This window comes from Microtus ochrogaster, unplaced genomic scaffold (assembly GCF_000317375.1).
Source record: "Microtus ochrogaster isolate Prairie Vole_2 unplaced genomic scaffold, MicOch1.0 UNK45, whole genome shotgun sequence".
Taxonomy (NCBI): Eukaryota; Metazoa; Chordata; class Mammalia; order Rodentia; family Cricetidae; genus Microtus; species Microtus ochrogaster.
In genome coordinates, this window is record NW_004949143.1 from 1,945,678 (window position 1) to 1,962,319 (window position 16,642).

The 16,642-nt window shown below is 39.8% G+C and overlaps 1 protein-coding gene across 2 annotated transcripts in view; it reads right to left on the reverse strand.

Annotated features, from left to right (window-relative positions):
• The window catches only part of Mtm1 (myotubularin 1), a 139,240-nt gene that overhangs the window by 31,204 nt on the left and 91,394 nt on the right, over nt 1–16,642 (reverse strand). For both annotated transcript variants that reach the window (XM_005369183.3, XM_026777088.1), the window contains 4 exons: nt 12,193–12,378; nt 4,751–4,957; nt 1,812–1,904; nt 1,022–1,135 (listed from right to left, as the gene is read on the reverse strand). In XM_005369183.3, coding sequence (XP_005369240.1) covers nt 1,022–1,135; nt 1,812–1,904; nt 4,751–4,957; nt 12,193–12,378 — 600 coding nt within the window. The remainder of the gene's footprint in view (nt 1–1,021; nt 1,136–1,811; nt 1,905–4,750; nt 4,958–12,192; nt 12,379–16,642) is intronic.

The window sequence follows — 16,642 nt, forward strand, 5'->3', positions numbered from 1 at the left end:
ATGGTTGTGAGCCACCATGTGGTTGCTGGGAATTGAACTCAGGACCTCTGGAAGAGCAGGCAATGCTCTTAACCTCTGAGCCATCTCTCCAGCCCCCCCTTCCACTTTTTAACTGGACTTAAGTTAAAGTTGTAACCCATAACTGTAATTTTTAATGAGGCCAAGAACCTAAGCATACATAGGTCATGGGCCCAGGGAAAAACCTACTACTCTTAGTCTCCTAAATAAATATAACAATAAAATTATGTCTTATGACACATTGCTAAATCTAAAGATCAGTGAGCACTCAGCTCATACCACAGAAGCTGCTTCTTGCTGTAGACGGTAATTAACAGAGACTCATAACTGCACAAAGTATATACAGGGAGAGATTTTGGAGTATTTGGCCCCAAATCGGATGTTTTTATCAAATCCCCCATTCCAAGCTCAGGAGTCTATGCAGAAGAGTATGTGGAATGTCTATAAGGAGCAGTGTTGGTGAATGACTTCCGTGAAACAGCAAGTTCCAGATACATATGAAGTCCAAGAGACTGTGACGCGGTGGACAACTGCACAACTTCAAGTCAGACAAAAGCCCAGAAAGAAGTGCACACAAATTGCCACCCCTCACCAAGAAGGTATTTTAAAATGATAGCTGTTGGGAAAGGGAAACATCAGTTTTCATCAATGGACTGTGACCCAGGGTCCCATGTTTTTAGTAGCCATTTTTTTCCTCTCTCCCTCCCCCCATCCCTCCCTCCTTCATTTTGAAGAGAGAAAGACTATCAAGTGAGATGGGTAAGGGAGGGTGTAAGAACTGGAAGGATCTGGAGGACTGGAAAGAGTAGTATCAAAATATGTTAGCTGAAATTCTCAAAGAATAAATTTTAAATATCCTTTTACATTACTTTCGCTGCAGCCCCACAGGGGAAACTTGTATACCTTAAAATCACCCCTACTCCTCAGGGAAGCACCAGTCTTTCATATTCTTCCTAGAGTCACTTTGTAAAGCCTTCACAAAAACCATTAGTGTTTTGCTTACCTGTTTTTCTCGAGCTGATTCACAGTTAAATAAGAAAGTACCAAATCGACAGCTATACAGATGATCCAAGATCGTAATCAAAAAGCGTTCATTGAACTCAAAAGCTGTGGGGAACTAGATAAGAACAAACAAACAAGCAGAACGTGAAAAATAGTCTGTTCTTTCAAGGAAGAAAAAATGCATTGTTTCTACCAAACCAGAGTATCAAAGTAAGAATTTATGGTGTAATATTGTTCACTTTGAATTAAAAGAAACACACAAATACATATATACATTATGGGAAGAAAAGAAGCACAGATGGGTAGGAAGAGTGACTAAATGCTGCCACACTGCAGAACTCTGGAAAGGCCAGCAGAAACTGCCATTTGTACACATAGCAGAGGATTTTTCTTTTTTTTTCTTTTGCACTTCATATAAGAGTAACACACTTTAATATGTATCAATTCAAGGAAGAAAAAGGAAAAATGGCCAAAAGTACAGTGTATAAAGTATTACAGGTTAGCAGGCACAGAAATGCCAGGGCACTGTCAGTCCTGCTGACCTTCCATTAGAATAGGTAATCCAGTGAAAACTTACTTTTATAAATTTTATGTGGGGTATTACAAACATACATAGTGGTAGTAATTAAAATTGTATTTCTATGTCTCCATTGCTGGGATTCAATCACGATTCGTTCATAGCCAGGCCTGTTTCATTTCTATTTCTGCCCTGCATTATTTTATAGGCAAACTTCAGATGTTATAATACACTATTTAAACATTAAGAGTATATTCATTCCACATATTCTTACCTGTTTTGACATCTGCCAGACACAGTCAATAAACTGGAGGAAAATAGGAGATCGGTCAGCATCAGCATGATTTTTATCACCATGACCTATTCTCTGGAATGAATTGATGAAGATGATTTAATTCACAGGTACAAAACAGAGAAAGTATATAACTTACAAAATGCCACAATGCAACTCAGCAACCTGACTTCTAAATGCCAAGCTCGTCAGACAGTAAACTTTGTGTGTTGCCATGGAAATACAGAGAAACAACAGATGATTTCATAATAATGGCAATTTTAAAGATTACATTTACTTGTGTGTTTGGTGTATGTATGTGCACAACTCCTACATGTGCATGGAAGTCAGAGATCAACTTTCAAGGGTTCACTCTGTCCTTCTAGAAAGTGAGTACCTAGGACTGAACTCATGTCATTAGGCCTGATGGGAAGCACCTGAGCCATTTCACTATCGAATTAAGACAATTCAGTGAGGGGCTGGAGGAGGAATTTAGTCAATTAAGAGCTAGTTGTGCAAGCACAAGGACCTGAGTTTAATCTCTATTATTCATGGCAAAATCAACCAACCGACTGACCGACCAACCAACCAACCAACCAACCAACCAACCAACCAACCAACCAACCAACCAACCAACGCAACTGGTATGGCAACACAAGAGCTGGACAGTAGAGACAGGAGGATCCTTGGGGCTCACTGGAGTCAACCTAGCTCAAGCAAAAAGTTCTATGTCCCTGAAATAGACCCTACTTAATAAAAAAGAAGGCTAACTCCTGAGGAGTGACACCTGAGGCTGACCTCTGGCTTCCATAAGTGTGTGTACATGCATGTATATACACCCACACAGTCATGTGCATTTACACATACTAGCACACTGCAAATACACATAAAACAATGAAAACTAGCACAGCACCATCAACCTATATAACTGTTACAATTATTTCATATGATTGGAATGTTGTACAGGTCCCAGACAGCTGCAGGTGTAGGTGACTGGATGTTCTAGATGCCTGGACAATCCAAGGTTGGAAATCGTGCCCCAAATACAGTTATTATAATTAAAATGCCTTCCTCTGCTACAACCAAAACAAACCCATCACAACATCTTTATTAAACAGTAACCACTTCCACTTGAAAATGTTATTCAACCCATTTGTGAGCTTTGGATGAAGGACAGAACAGATCAAATAGCATTTCTATTAGTATTATATATGTACTCTCTGAGAAGCAGCATGGAGCTGGGTCAAGGCGAGATGGTTCAGCAGTTAGGAGCACTGGTTGCTCTTGCAGACCACTCAGGCTCACTTCCTAGCACTCAGCGGGGCTAACAACCAGTTTAATCCCAGCACTCAGCGGGGCTAACAACCAGTTTAACCCCAGTACTCCGGAATCTGCTGCCCTCTTCTGGCTTTCAAGAACACTGCATCTATGTGGTGCACAAACAATTATGCAGACCAAACACCTCCCCTGACAGAAAACAAATAAATCTTCTAAAAAGATGCTCATTCAAAGGGTACCTGGAAATGAGACCTAAGAATATGAATTGCAATGGGTTTCCTTGATTAAAAATGTGCATCAGAGAATAACAAAAAGCCTCAAGTAAAAAGCTGCCATTAGTCCAGAGACAATTGTCATCCTAGCTTCCTTCTTTTATGAAATTTTAATTTAAACATTTCTTTAGTTTTTCTTTTCTGAGACAATTCTTGCTTTATAGCCTACACCTGCCTGGAACACACTGGGTAACCTAGGCTTGAAACTCACAGGGTAAACTTGGCTGAAACATATTGGGTAACACAGGCTTGGAACTCACTGGGTAACTTTGCCAGGAATTCATTGGGTAACTTAGCCTAGGCTGAGACTCACTGGGTGGTCTAGGCCTAGAAATCACCAGGTAGTATTGGCTGAAACTCACTGGGCAGCCTTGGCCTGGAACACACTGTGTAGCCCTGGCTAGAACTCACTGGGTAGCCTTGGCTGGAACTCACTATGTAGCCAGCCTAGGTTTAGAACTCACTGGGGAGCACTGGCTGTAGCTCACTGGGTAGCACTGACTGGAACTCACTGGGGAGACTTGGAGAGATCTCACTGGGCAGCCAAGGCATGGAACACACTGGATAGCCTTGGCGGGAAATCACTGGGTACCCTCCGCTGGAACACACTGGGTAGCCTGGACAAGGATTTTCACTGAGAAGCCTCAGTTGGAACTCACTTGAAAACATAGGCCTGGAACTCACTGGATAGCCATGGCTAGAACTCATTGGGTAGCCCAGACCTGCAACTCACTTAGTAGCCTAGGCCTGGAATTCATTGGGTAACCTTGGGTAGAAATAACTGAGCAGCCTAGGCCTGGAACTCGATGAATAGCCATGGCTGAAATTCGTTGGGTAGCCGAGGCCGAGAAATCACTTTGTAGCCTATTCCTAGAACTTACTAAGTAGCCTAGGCAGGAACTCACGGGGAAGCCTAGGCATGGAAGTAACTGGGTATTCTTGCCTGGCACTCACTGGGTAGCCTTGGCAGGCACTTACAACAACCTTCCTATCCGTCTAAGCCTCCCAAGTTTCAGTTTATACATTTCTTTGCAGACTTCATTACATTACTTTTGTTCTAACTAGAAATAGGAATGATGGATCAACCCTAAAACGTCTTCCATTAGCCCAAGGTGTCATAGCTTTCAAATTGTCAAGTAATTTTCAATTTTATTCCTCAGATTTTTTTTGAGAGAAGGCAAATGTAACCCTGGCTCTCTTGGAACTTGCTATATAGACCTGGATGGCCTTGAACTCACTGAGATCTTCTAACCTCCTCAATGCTGCGATTAAAGATAAATGCCACCTTGCTTGGCCACTCCTCAGACTTTCATGTCAGACCTTAAGAAACAGTACAAAAACAGTTCCTAAAATCCCAGCTGATTTAAAAGGACAGCTTTAGTGTTTACTTACAGATGCAAATTTATGTCCAAAACTTATCCACTCTTTCTGTACCAATATTTCAAAGCCTTCAATAGTCCTGTAGAAACTGTCCAGCATCAGCATGGCCAGGGATGTCAACTGAGCAGTCCTGTCCCACCCGTCACTGCAGTGCACAAGCACTGAGCTCTTCCCTGAAGAAACTTTGTCTGCAACTTGAATGGCTCCTGTTAGAACAAGCTGCAGAGAAAAATATACAAGTCAGTAGCAGAGGGCAGCAGGGAGCACTGGTACTGGTCCAATGTCAAAGCACTATCCATCTTCACTCTAGCCCAAGTCCTGATTTCAAAGGTCAATGAACATCACAAACCAGAACATCAGGAACTACAGGATCCTGGGGAGCTCTCTGTGCTGTGTGTAGAGATCACATTCGGATGCTCTGAGATTCTTTTCAGTGCTCCAGTCCTTTGCATGAACAAGTGATATTCTATAGTATGAATAGCTAATTGTCCATTCTTCAGCTGAAAGAAATCTGGTAGTTTCTAGCATCTGTATACTACAAACCATGCTATTGTGGACTTTTGCATTCTCAGTTTTTGATTGGACATGGACATACCACTTTCTTTCTTCTTACATAAACACAGTAAGTGAAATCTGTAAGTGAAATCACAGGGCCATATGGCACATGTATGCTCAAGGTAAAAAAAATATGCCTATTTAAAGAAACAAATTTTAAGGAAAATAGCTATACAACCCCACATTCCTTCTAGTATTGTTTGAGGCTTGTATCTTCCCAAGTGCTTAACTCTGAGCTGATTTTAAAAACATACTATCCTGTGCATATTTCTGTATGACTTCATTCATGCAGGAAAACTATGTAGAGTCTGTTATCTCCTTCTACCTGTATATGTATTTTGGGGACTGACTCTGGTCGCCAGGCTTGAATGGCATGCATTTTAGCTGCTGAGCCATCTTGTTGACCCTTGAGCTGATTTTCTAAGGTTTATGCCATGGAGCACCTCAAATTCTAACACCATGCTTAGAATGTACTATGGTCACTTTAACTAATTCAAAGACAGTGAAAAAATTCACTGAAATGTATTTAAGGACAAGCTTGCTCATGTGAACCATCTGACAAACAGAAAAGATAAAAGCTTAGTACTTTTACATGAACTCATGAGAGAAAAGCGAACAAGAAAAAAGTTAGGGGACCAAAGGATGGCAGATTCTCAAAAGCACCAGTGCAGAAGTGAGTGTCCCTGAAATGACTCCCTGCAATCCTGTTTGCAGTTTTAACTTGAGGTACTTCTGCAGAAAGTGCTGCTGAGAAGCAGGGCTAACATTTTAGATTACTGGAGTGCAACTTAATGAAGTTGGGGTTCCAGCACACTGTAGAGGGCAGCTCTCCCCCAAGATGTGCTTCTCACTTACAATAAAAAGAAAATTATTTTAGAAAATTCTAGATGTTTTCTAATTATGAAATCCCAAAATCACTCTGACTTGGAGTAACTGCAATTATCTAATAAAACAAAATCTGGTTTTCAAAACGAAACCACCGAGAACAAATAATTGGGCACTCTTGTGTTAGAGAGAAAGCTGCAGGGTCTGGCCAGTAGTTCTGGCTGGTACCAAGGAATTTATTAAGTGGTCATGAGAAGCTGAGAAGATACAAGAATAGTTTTTCCTCAGCCCTCAGAGAGAAAATACAGCTCAAGTGTCGCACCTAATCTGCAAGACTAAGTTCAGTAGCACCTGCTCTACTGTCCTAACCTGCTAGGTTGTATCTGCTGGGTGAGAAACTCTGGGGTGGATGCTCTTACACGTGCCCACATGGGCTCCTCAGGCTTCTCACTGCTACACTGCTCATGTGAAGAACAGTGATAATTTCTGTCACTAGTTTTGAATCCCTCTCATTAGGGACAAAATGATAGTCTGATAGTGATCTTCCGTATTTTCTACATTCCATAGCGTCCTAACTTCTATACATCATCTTTCCCACACAGCCTTGCTTCATGACTTCCCCAGACACCCAAGACAATGAACCATTTGGACTTTCAACCAGCCTTTCTTTCTTCTTTCTGCTACCTTCTTAAGGTCTCTAATACATGTCTGCATGCATCCATTCATTTTCTCTCCCTCTTGCCCTTCCTCCCTCTTTCTCCTCCCTCCTGCCTTCCCCTATTTCTCTAAAAAAAATTTTAATTAAGAAAATATTTTTACTTTGCTGAAAGAATGCAGAAAGCAAAAGTTGGGAGACATCCTTCTATATTCTGCTGAATTTTTTAATTGGGCTTTGGAGCATTTCCTAATGCTATTAGCAACCACCATACATGCTTTACTTCATGACTGTACAACATTTCATTATATAGATATAACTCTTCTTCTACAGGCAGATTATTTTCAATGGCTTTTCACTAATATAAAAATTACAATATACTAAACTTTCAGAATTGTGGTTTTTTTTCTTAATAAAATACCCAAGTTTTCTGAAAGCAGGCTGAAGCATCCTATGACTTGAAAGCCTTTCTTATAATCACACAACTCTCCACTCCTTTCTCTTTTATCTAGCTTTTTTTTTGGCTGACACGCATGTGTGTGTGCCTCGTGTGTGTGTGTGTGTGTGTTCAGGTGTTTGTGTAGGTCAAAAGGTTGACATTGGGGCCTCCCCCAATTATTCTTTTTTTATTCACTGAGGCAGGGGCTTTCAATCTATCCCAGAGCTCATCAATATGGCTAGTCTGGCTAGCCAGCCTGTTTTGAAGAGTTCCTTTTTCACCTTTCAGAGAACTAGAGTTACAGGCAGGTAGGTTGCCACACCCACTTTGGCATTTATATGGGTTCTGAGGATCAAAATTCCAGTCCTCACACTTGTGTGTCAAGTACTCTAGTCACTGATATGTCTTTCCAGCCCTTATCCAGAGCTGCAAAAATAATTTATATCATCACTGTAATTTCCAACTCTCACCCCCATGACATTGCCAGCCACCCATAGATGCATACCCTCTTGTGCTTTTTCTAGACATTCTAACATCTTTGAAGCTCTTGATATCTCTCTTTGGGAATGATTTCACTGAATCTCACTTTTCTTCTCTGCCGATTTCAAACCTGACTGGGGCTCCATTCCAAGTCTTCTGATCTTCCCCTGATATGAAGCACCTCTCAGCATACTTGATAAGGGGCTCAGCCTAAGTTTAGCACTCAACCACTGACTCCCAAGCTCACATGCCAGTTCCAAGTTTCTATCTTGAGTTCCACTTTACAAGAGAACCTGCTTGACACACTGCACCAGAGAATGGCATGCCACTACCTCCAAAGCATGGTGTTTCTCTTAAGCCTAGTCAGGAATGCCCTTCAACTGAAAATGGAAGCATGATTTTTCTCAGGCAGGTGGGTGTACCCTCCTTGTGGCTGTCTTCAATTCTGAAGCTCTTACATCTACTTAACCACAACATACCACAGGCTCTGCATAAGAAGCAACTTGTATCTTGTCTTTTAGTAGCCTTTGCATCCTTGTATTGACACTACTATTTTGAATCTTCTTTTTCTAACTTCACATTCTTTTCTCTTGTATCAATTACATAATCAACCCCTAGAACAGTTCGCTGCATTGCCAAACTATTACCCAAACCCTGAGAATTCTTCCCAGTATTTGACAGTCAAGGCCCTGCCTGCCTGGCTTCTCCCAGATCCTTTGCTAGACCATTCTCACTTAAAACTATTTCTTAGTTTTAGAAACTTTATTATTTAAAAAAACCCTTGCAAATAAATTAAAACATTAAACCATTCTTGTCAACTTGGACTCGCCTACAGCAGTTTATGAGTGCTCACCTCAGCTGTATTCTTTAAAATAGATTCCCCCATCACTCTGCTTTCTGGAAGGACTAGGGCAAGTCTGCTTTTTCAGCTGACTTTGCTATAAAGGCCTACTCTGAACTGAAAACACAGTATCTTAGAATACGATATTTCCTTTTATCCTTAACTTCTTCGACCATCTAGCCACCTTCTTAAAGGGCTCTTTTTTCTTTCACAGCTTCTACCATAATGATCTGCATTAAAACTGTGCTATTTAAAAATGTATTTTAAATTTCAGCAACAAAGGAAAGCTGTGAAGGTACTGCAGAAGGTTCCAAGATACCTAACCCACTTTCCCTTCTTAGCATCATTTCAAGGGATATTTTCCACAACTAAGAAACCTATATTGATACAATATTACTTACTAAGAAATTTATCTTTAAGTTTATTGCTTTAAAAGTCCATTCTTTATTCACATTTCCTTAGGATTTCTTTGAAAATATTTATTTACTTTATATGTATGGGTATTTTGCTTGCCTGTATATCTTTGTATAATGTGTTTACCTGCACATGCAGAGGTCAGAAGAGGACATCAGATTCCCCTGAAACTGGATTTATAGAGAGTTGTGAGCCATCATAGGAGATGGGAATCAAACTCAGGTCCTCTGGAAGGGCAGTCTATGCTCTTATTCACTTAACCATCTCTCCTGCCCACATTTCCTTAGTTCTTAACCTAATGGCCCTATTGTTTCTAGAGTCCCATTCAGGATACTACAATATAGTTAGAGACCACAATTAATTGTTTTATAATTCATTTTATGGCGATGATATATTGAGAGAAATGAAAATTAGACAGGAAAAATAAAAAATACAATTTCTGTCAAGTTGGAAAGCATAATTTCACTAGAGAACAATATATCTTAATAATTCACCTGCTTAAAATATGCTTTTGGTTGGCATGTTTATAAAACTACATGGTTTCCAAAAGTAATAGTCCACTAACATAGTTCCTAATACTTGTGATGTGGGAATCCCCTCTGTATGCTATAAATATGCTTTATTACCATTGGTTAATTTAAAACTCATTTAAAAATGTAATGTATAATTAAAAATTGCAGATTAATAGGTAGTTATTTATAACAGCCAAACTTGTAATCATGATAGGTTTTCTAGATGTACAGAGATATATTTCAGATGGATAGACATTCTTCTAATATTTCAAAGACATACAGAATATGGCATTTAAAATGTTTTGAGAACTTAGGCTTTTCTTGACAATGAGACATGTCTACTTCTGGCAGCACCAATTACTTAAGAGGATGATGGACACTGAAGAAACTCCTTATGGAGTTTACTGTCATTGTGGCAAGATTAGCCATTTGGGTAAGGAACTGCTCTTTCCTGGACTATTTGATGGTAATGCTGTATGAATTGGATATGAAGGACCCACAGAAAAGTGACTGCTAAACTTTCCAAAAGATGGGATGGTCCTTCCTGCTTCATGAAAGAGTCTGCCAGACATTCTGCAGGACATAAAAAAAAAACACTGTGACTGACAAACTACCAGTATAGGCAGATCTTCAAATTTCCTGCTTCACTGAAAAGTCTGCTGGATACTTATGGGCCTGTAGGCTAAAGATGGGTGCCCCTATGTTACAGAACTTTGAGTGATTGTCTGATGTAGGAGGGTCTTCTATCTATCTGTTGCTTTCATTGGTTAATTAATAAAGAAAACTGCTTGGCCTGATAGGACAGAACATAGGTAGGCGGGGAAGACAGAACAGAATGCTGGGAGAAAGAAGCAGAGTCAGGCAAACGTCATGATTCTCCGGCCCAAGACGGACATAGGTTAGAATCTTGCTGGTAAGCCACAGTCTCGTGGTGCTACACAGATTATTAAAAATGGGTTAATCAAGATGTGAGAGTTAGCCAATAAGAGGCTAGAAATAATGGGCCACGCAGTGTTTAAATGAATACAATTTGTGTGTTGTTATTTCGGGGTATAAGCTAGCCAAGTGGCTGGGAGCTGGGCTGCGGGATGCAGCCCGCAGCTCCTCACTACAACTGTCCAGGCAGCAAGATATCTCTGTCCTTTCTGGAGTTTTGGAAGTTACTTACAATGAACTTCCTGTTAACTTAGGTAATAGTATATCCTTCTGTGGTCTTTGACAGAGTTAATTGCTACATATAATTAAAGTTTTCCTTAGTTATGATAGAAGATAATTAGACATAAAACTTTAAACTCACAAAATAAAATGATAGAGTATTTTCCTTAATTTGCCAAATGCAAATGGACTAAATATTATGACTGTAATTTTTTCTTTTTCTTGGTAACTGTTTTGCCATATGTAATTTTACTATGTTAAAGTTAAAACCTTCCTTTTTAACTAGATAGAAAAGGGGAGATGATGTGGGATTCTCCTCAGTATGCTGTCAATATGTTTTATTACCACTGCTTAATGAATAGAGCTGTTTGGGCCAATGGCTTAGTGGAACAAAGCCAGGTGGGAAATCTCTCTCTCTGAGACAGAGAGAGAGAGAGAGAGAGAGAGAGAGAGAGAGAGAGAGAGAGAGAAGAGTCAAGGAGAAGCCATGTAGCTGATGAAAAAGGACACGCCAGAACCTTACTAGAAGGCTACAGCCTAGTGGTGATACATAGATTGATAAAAATGGGTTAATTTAAGATGTAAGAGCTAGGTAGGAATATGTGAGAGTCATTGGCCAAACAGAGTTGTAACTAATATAGTTTCTGTGTGATTACTTGGGCCTGAGTGGCCAGGAAATGATGTCTACATACTTGTGCCTCAAAAAGAGAGTTTTTATGCTTCTATCAGGACAAACAATTGAATGTAATCAAAATGCAAAACCTATTCTTTAAAATTAATCATTAGCTGGGTGATGGTGCACGCCTTTAACTTCAGCACTCAGGAGGCAGATGCAGGTGGATCTCTGTGATTTTGAGGCCAGCCTGGTCTACAGAGTGAGTTCAGGATAGCCAAAGCTACACAGAGAAACTTTGTCTTGAAAACCACCCCCCCCAAAAAAACAATAAAATAAGTTATTAATAAATTGTTAAAATGAAAACAACAACAACAAAAGGCACCTCTGTCTAGGTTGATGAGTGTAGAGGGAGCTGCGAAAGTGAGGTAAGACGCCTCGGACAGATGCCATAGCTCTGCTCTCTGAGGCAGACGTGATGAAGCTCTGACCCAGGATGGACATAGGCTAGAATCTTCCCCATAAGCGCACCTTGGGGTGCTACACACATTAATAGAAATGGGCCAAGCAGTGTTTATATGAATACAGTCTGTGTGTTGTTATTTTGGGGCATAAGCTAGCCAGGCGGCCGGGAGCTGGATGGCAGGAATGCAGCCCGCAGCTCCCTCTACAGATGAATGATATACCTAATAAAAGTAGGATAGTAAATGGGCTATTTGTAAATAAACCTAAATGAGACTATTTACTACTGACAAGATTAGAAAAGAAAGCTCTATAGACTCTAAACATAAGAGAGAACAATGTGAAATCTTCAATTCACGCAAGCAAATTATAAAAAAAAATCAAGAATCTTCTACTGCAGTTCTTTTTTCCACGTGTAATTTTTGAATATTTGAGGAAAAATTTCATTTTCTTCAAAATAAGTACTCTTTTATAAGCTGCAAATATTTTTAAAGTATACTTGCCTTGATATGTTCTAACCAATGAGTAGACTCCAAACTGGACAACCAATGAGATTCTTCAATGTTGGGATAAACAATGTCTTTCACTTTTTTTAAAGATTCACGCATGACGTGAATATTATGAATGTCTAAGAAAGAAAGTTCGGCGTTTTGATATGCATCATCACTTTCATATCCTCCTCCTGTTGCCTAAGAAACAATAAGTTCATAATCAGTTAGGCTTTCTATCTTATTAGTACCTTAGCCAAAATATCTCATAAATTATTTACTTTCAAAATTTTAATTCAAACCCCTCTAATTTAAATAGTTAATGTGATTTTTGACTTCCTATGCAGTACAAAGCCTCAATAACCTGTGTCATACTTTAAGTAGAGAAAAATATGGAATGTTGGCAATTTCTTAAGGGGGGGGGAACTGAATTCATCAAACAGTATTCCCTTTAAAATATTCTGTAACCATTGGTTCTTCTAGATCTGGAAAAGCAAGAACAGGTTGTGAAAAGTCCTCCTCCATCAATTTTGTTGATATCATTGTATTGTTTGGGGGAAGGGGTAGCCATACTAATGCAGTAGCAGGCACTCCAACATTGTAAGCATTCTCATAGGCTAAAATGTATTAGGGGAAATCAACTTTTGTAGGCAGACACAAGCCAACAACTCAGCTTCACCCTCTCCTCACCACATGATCTGGTGCCAAACACTACCCTTGAAGCATCAGTGTCCTGTCCTGTAAAGCAGGGTTCACTCCCTAGGTATAACAGGTTAAAAAGAGCCAACTCCTTTACAATGGCTAATAAAAGTCACCTTTTGATGAGGCTCTATGTTGCTGTGTTTTGTAATTTTACCTCTTACAGGAATGCTACAAGACAGATGTTAGTATCCACAATTTGCACTCTGGAAAGTAGAAACTAAGAGGTTTACTTATTTCAAAGATATGCAAGTAATAAATAGAATTTCAGACTGCTTTGATTTCAACATAGAAACCATTTCCATTGTATCCCAACTATATTTCCACTATACAAACATCAAGCTATACATAGTGGGCCCACAAGAGTCTAAGAAGGACAAGATGGCTACCACCTACCATATGAAGCACAAAGCTTCATTGCTGTTGTCTTCGTGGCACTACATACTAAACTCAATGCCTTGTATATGCTAAGCAATTGTTCTACTATGAAATACTGAGTTCATTTGTACTAAGTGAAGTCCACTTGCCAGAGTGAACTTCAGTTAATCACCACAACAATGTGAAAAGTATCCATTTCCACAATGATGAAAAGAGACATTATGAATTTATTTAGGAACGTGGCTGTACTTTCCTTAAAGGATTTTGAAATGTCACGGGATAGGTAAATTTGGGCCCTTTAAGAAAACCTGAAAGAGATCTGAGATTTTTAAGAGGTACTAACTTTAGACTGCCTATAGGAGGAGCACAGGGAAGAAGGCAGACCGAAGAGGAAAGCGGCATGCAAATGTGTCATCCCCACAATAGCCCTCTTTTTCTGCATATCAATGTTAGGAAGATAAGCCAGTAGCTAGAGCTGGAAAAGCAAAGCAAACTGGGCCCCATGCCTCAGGCTTACTGTGTTAGGGGAAATCTCACAGAAAAAGGAAGGATATCACCTGAACTTCACACCTAAAAACCTATGTGTCAGGGCCGAGGCCTCAGTTTCCTAACACTCTAGAGGAGAAAACATATTCAGGCATGAATGCTTCTTTTAAGCTTCATTTACAGATCATCAGCAATAAGTTAATGGGATCCCTTTGTTGTTGATTTTTTTTTTGATTTTTCAAGACAGGGTTTCTCCGTAGCATTTTTTGGTTCCTGTCCTGGAACTAGCTCTTGTAGACCAGGCTGGCCTCTAACTCACAGAGATCCACCTGCCTCTGCCTCCCGGGTGCTGGGATTAAAAGCGTGCGCTACCACTACCTGGCTGATTTTTTTTTTTTTTTTTTGGTTTTTCAAGACAGGGTTTCTCTGTGCAGCCCTGGCTATCTTGGAATTCACTCTGTAGATCAGGCTGGTCTCAAATTCAGAGGTTTGCCTGCTTCTGCTTCACGAGTGCTAGAATTAAAGGCTTGTGCCACAACTGTATGGCTGATTGTTTTAAAGACAGGGTCTCACACTGTACCACAGGCCTGCCTAGAACTCACTATCTAGCATAGGCTGGCCTCAAACTCATTGCAATCCTCCTGCTTTTGCATTCCAAGTGCTGACATAATAGGTGTGAGCCACCACACCCATTTTCTATTTTCCCTTTTTGGTCATTGTTTTGTTTCTAATGTGAGTGTCAGATCTCCTGGAACTGGAGTTACAGACAGTTGCGAGTGCTGGGACCCAACTTAGTTTCTCCAGCAGAGTAGTACGTGCTCCTAATCACTAAGCCATCTCTCCAGCCCCTATTTGCCACTTAAAAAAAGAGCTTTTTGTTAATAAATCAGTAGACGAATGTTATCACCTCCCTCTCTTTCTGGCTGTCCACACCTTGTGGAAGAAGGCCAGAGTTACTGGCATCTGCCTGGCAGTCGCTTCTGCAAACTGCAGGCACAGACCTTGCAAGTAAGAGCTGGGTTATTTTAGCTAGCTCTCCAAGCTTATATATAATGCAATGACATATTCACCCTCCCGTAGACAGAGGGCCTGCACCTCTGCATGTGTGGCTGTTACATAATTATGGGGATTTTCAGAGATGCTTGACACTGGAGTTCCTTTCATAAATAACTGAGCATGATGTGTTAAAAAAAAAGCAAAAGGAAAAAATACATGTTTTAGTCATTGCCAAAGTTTCTGGCAAAACCAGACATTAACACAGCTCTACTTTAATTCAGCACAGTGCTCTGCCCCAAAATAGAAACCGTGTGGTGCTAGACCTTCCCAACCCTGGGCTTTGTTTAATTGAAAATGATGTGATGTTGCCGATTACATCTAAATATCCACAAGGGAGGAACAATTATTAGGGGCCAAGAGAACAGAAGTCAGCAAGGGTAAAAATCAATTAGTCAAGCACAGACTGAGTTCCCGAAAGTTCAAATTCTGCATCTCTGGTTACCTTTGAAGTCTTCCCTTTGGTTTTTCTTTCTTCAACAAAAGTGAACAAGCCAAATTATCTAGAATGTTATAAAGTGCCAAGGGCCTGTTGCTATGGGTATAGACAACTAGTGGAAAGACAGAGCTGGGAGGAGAAGTTTTAAGAATGACCCAGAGTGCTTTAAGGTTTAGGTGTTCTAGTTTTTTCCTTAATATTTTCCCTCTTCTCATTCCTAAGAGGACTAGAAACAGAGGCTTATTTCTCCAGTATTAAAAAGGCATTTAAGAATTCTGTTGCTATAATGAGCTTTAGAGTTTAATATAACTAAGGTATTCATCTCACACACTTTAATATTTTAAAATATTCTTTCTAAATACTTTATTTTAATGTTACATTATATCTATTTCAGGCTAAATAAGTACATGGAAATATTTTAGTTTATACATGTGATCACCCTGAATTATATATGAAGGATAATGGGATTCAAAATATATAAAATTAAGGATAATTTGAGAAGATATTGAGATTTAATTTCCTAAATCCTTTACTTATAATTCCTAATTGACTTACCAATTCAACTTCATGACTGTTTTATATAGAAGTTCGAAATTATTTCTCCATAAACTCCAACTGTGTTAACAAATATCTCGTCTAAAGCAAACATGAAGCCAGGGCAGGCAGCCCAGGATTAAATGTGTAGGACAGCTGAGGCACAGACTGAGCAGAGCTGAGTGCCCCCACCCCCCACTCACAGTCTAACACACCCTAGGGGAAAAAGGCTTCATGCACATTCCATTTCAGAAATTGCTGCATCTATCTGGGCTGCTCAAGGACTTGCTTTGCTTTCAGGTTCTTATGATGGGTTCTGAATAATTGAAGATGTCAGATAAATGACCTTGGGATGAGCATAGCACTAAAGATGATGAAATTTAAGTCTACAGTTAAAGAGAATAAATCTGAAAGACAGAATGTGGGAGTGAGCAACTTGGACAGACTTACCTGTGAGCATTTGTTAACAGCACAGGGAAAGATGGGAGAATCAAAAACACAAAACCAGAAACAAGGCAAGGTAGTTTAATTTTAGTATTTGAGAGGCTGAGGTTGGAGGATTGTCATAAATTCTAAGCCAGACTAGACTAAACAGTGAGACCCCCACATAAACCAACCAACCAACCAACCAAACAAACAAAAACACAAACAAGCCATTAAAAGGCAAACAACTCCTTTTCCCAAAGCCCCTGAAGCAAGGTAGGCCAGTCATCACTTATAAAGGGCATAGAGCTTCTTTTTACAACAGCTTCTGGGGCAATACCATACAGTCACTGATGCTTGCAGTGATGACCCTAATCCACTTGAAGTATGTTTCACATACTCTGTTTCAAAAGGCAAAAAGTGGATAATTTTTCTAATGTGTTCTTGGATTCG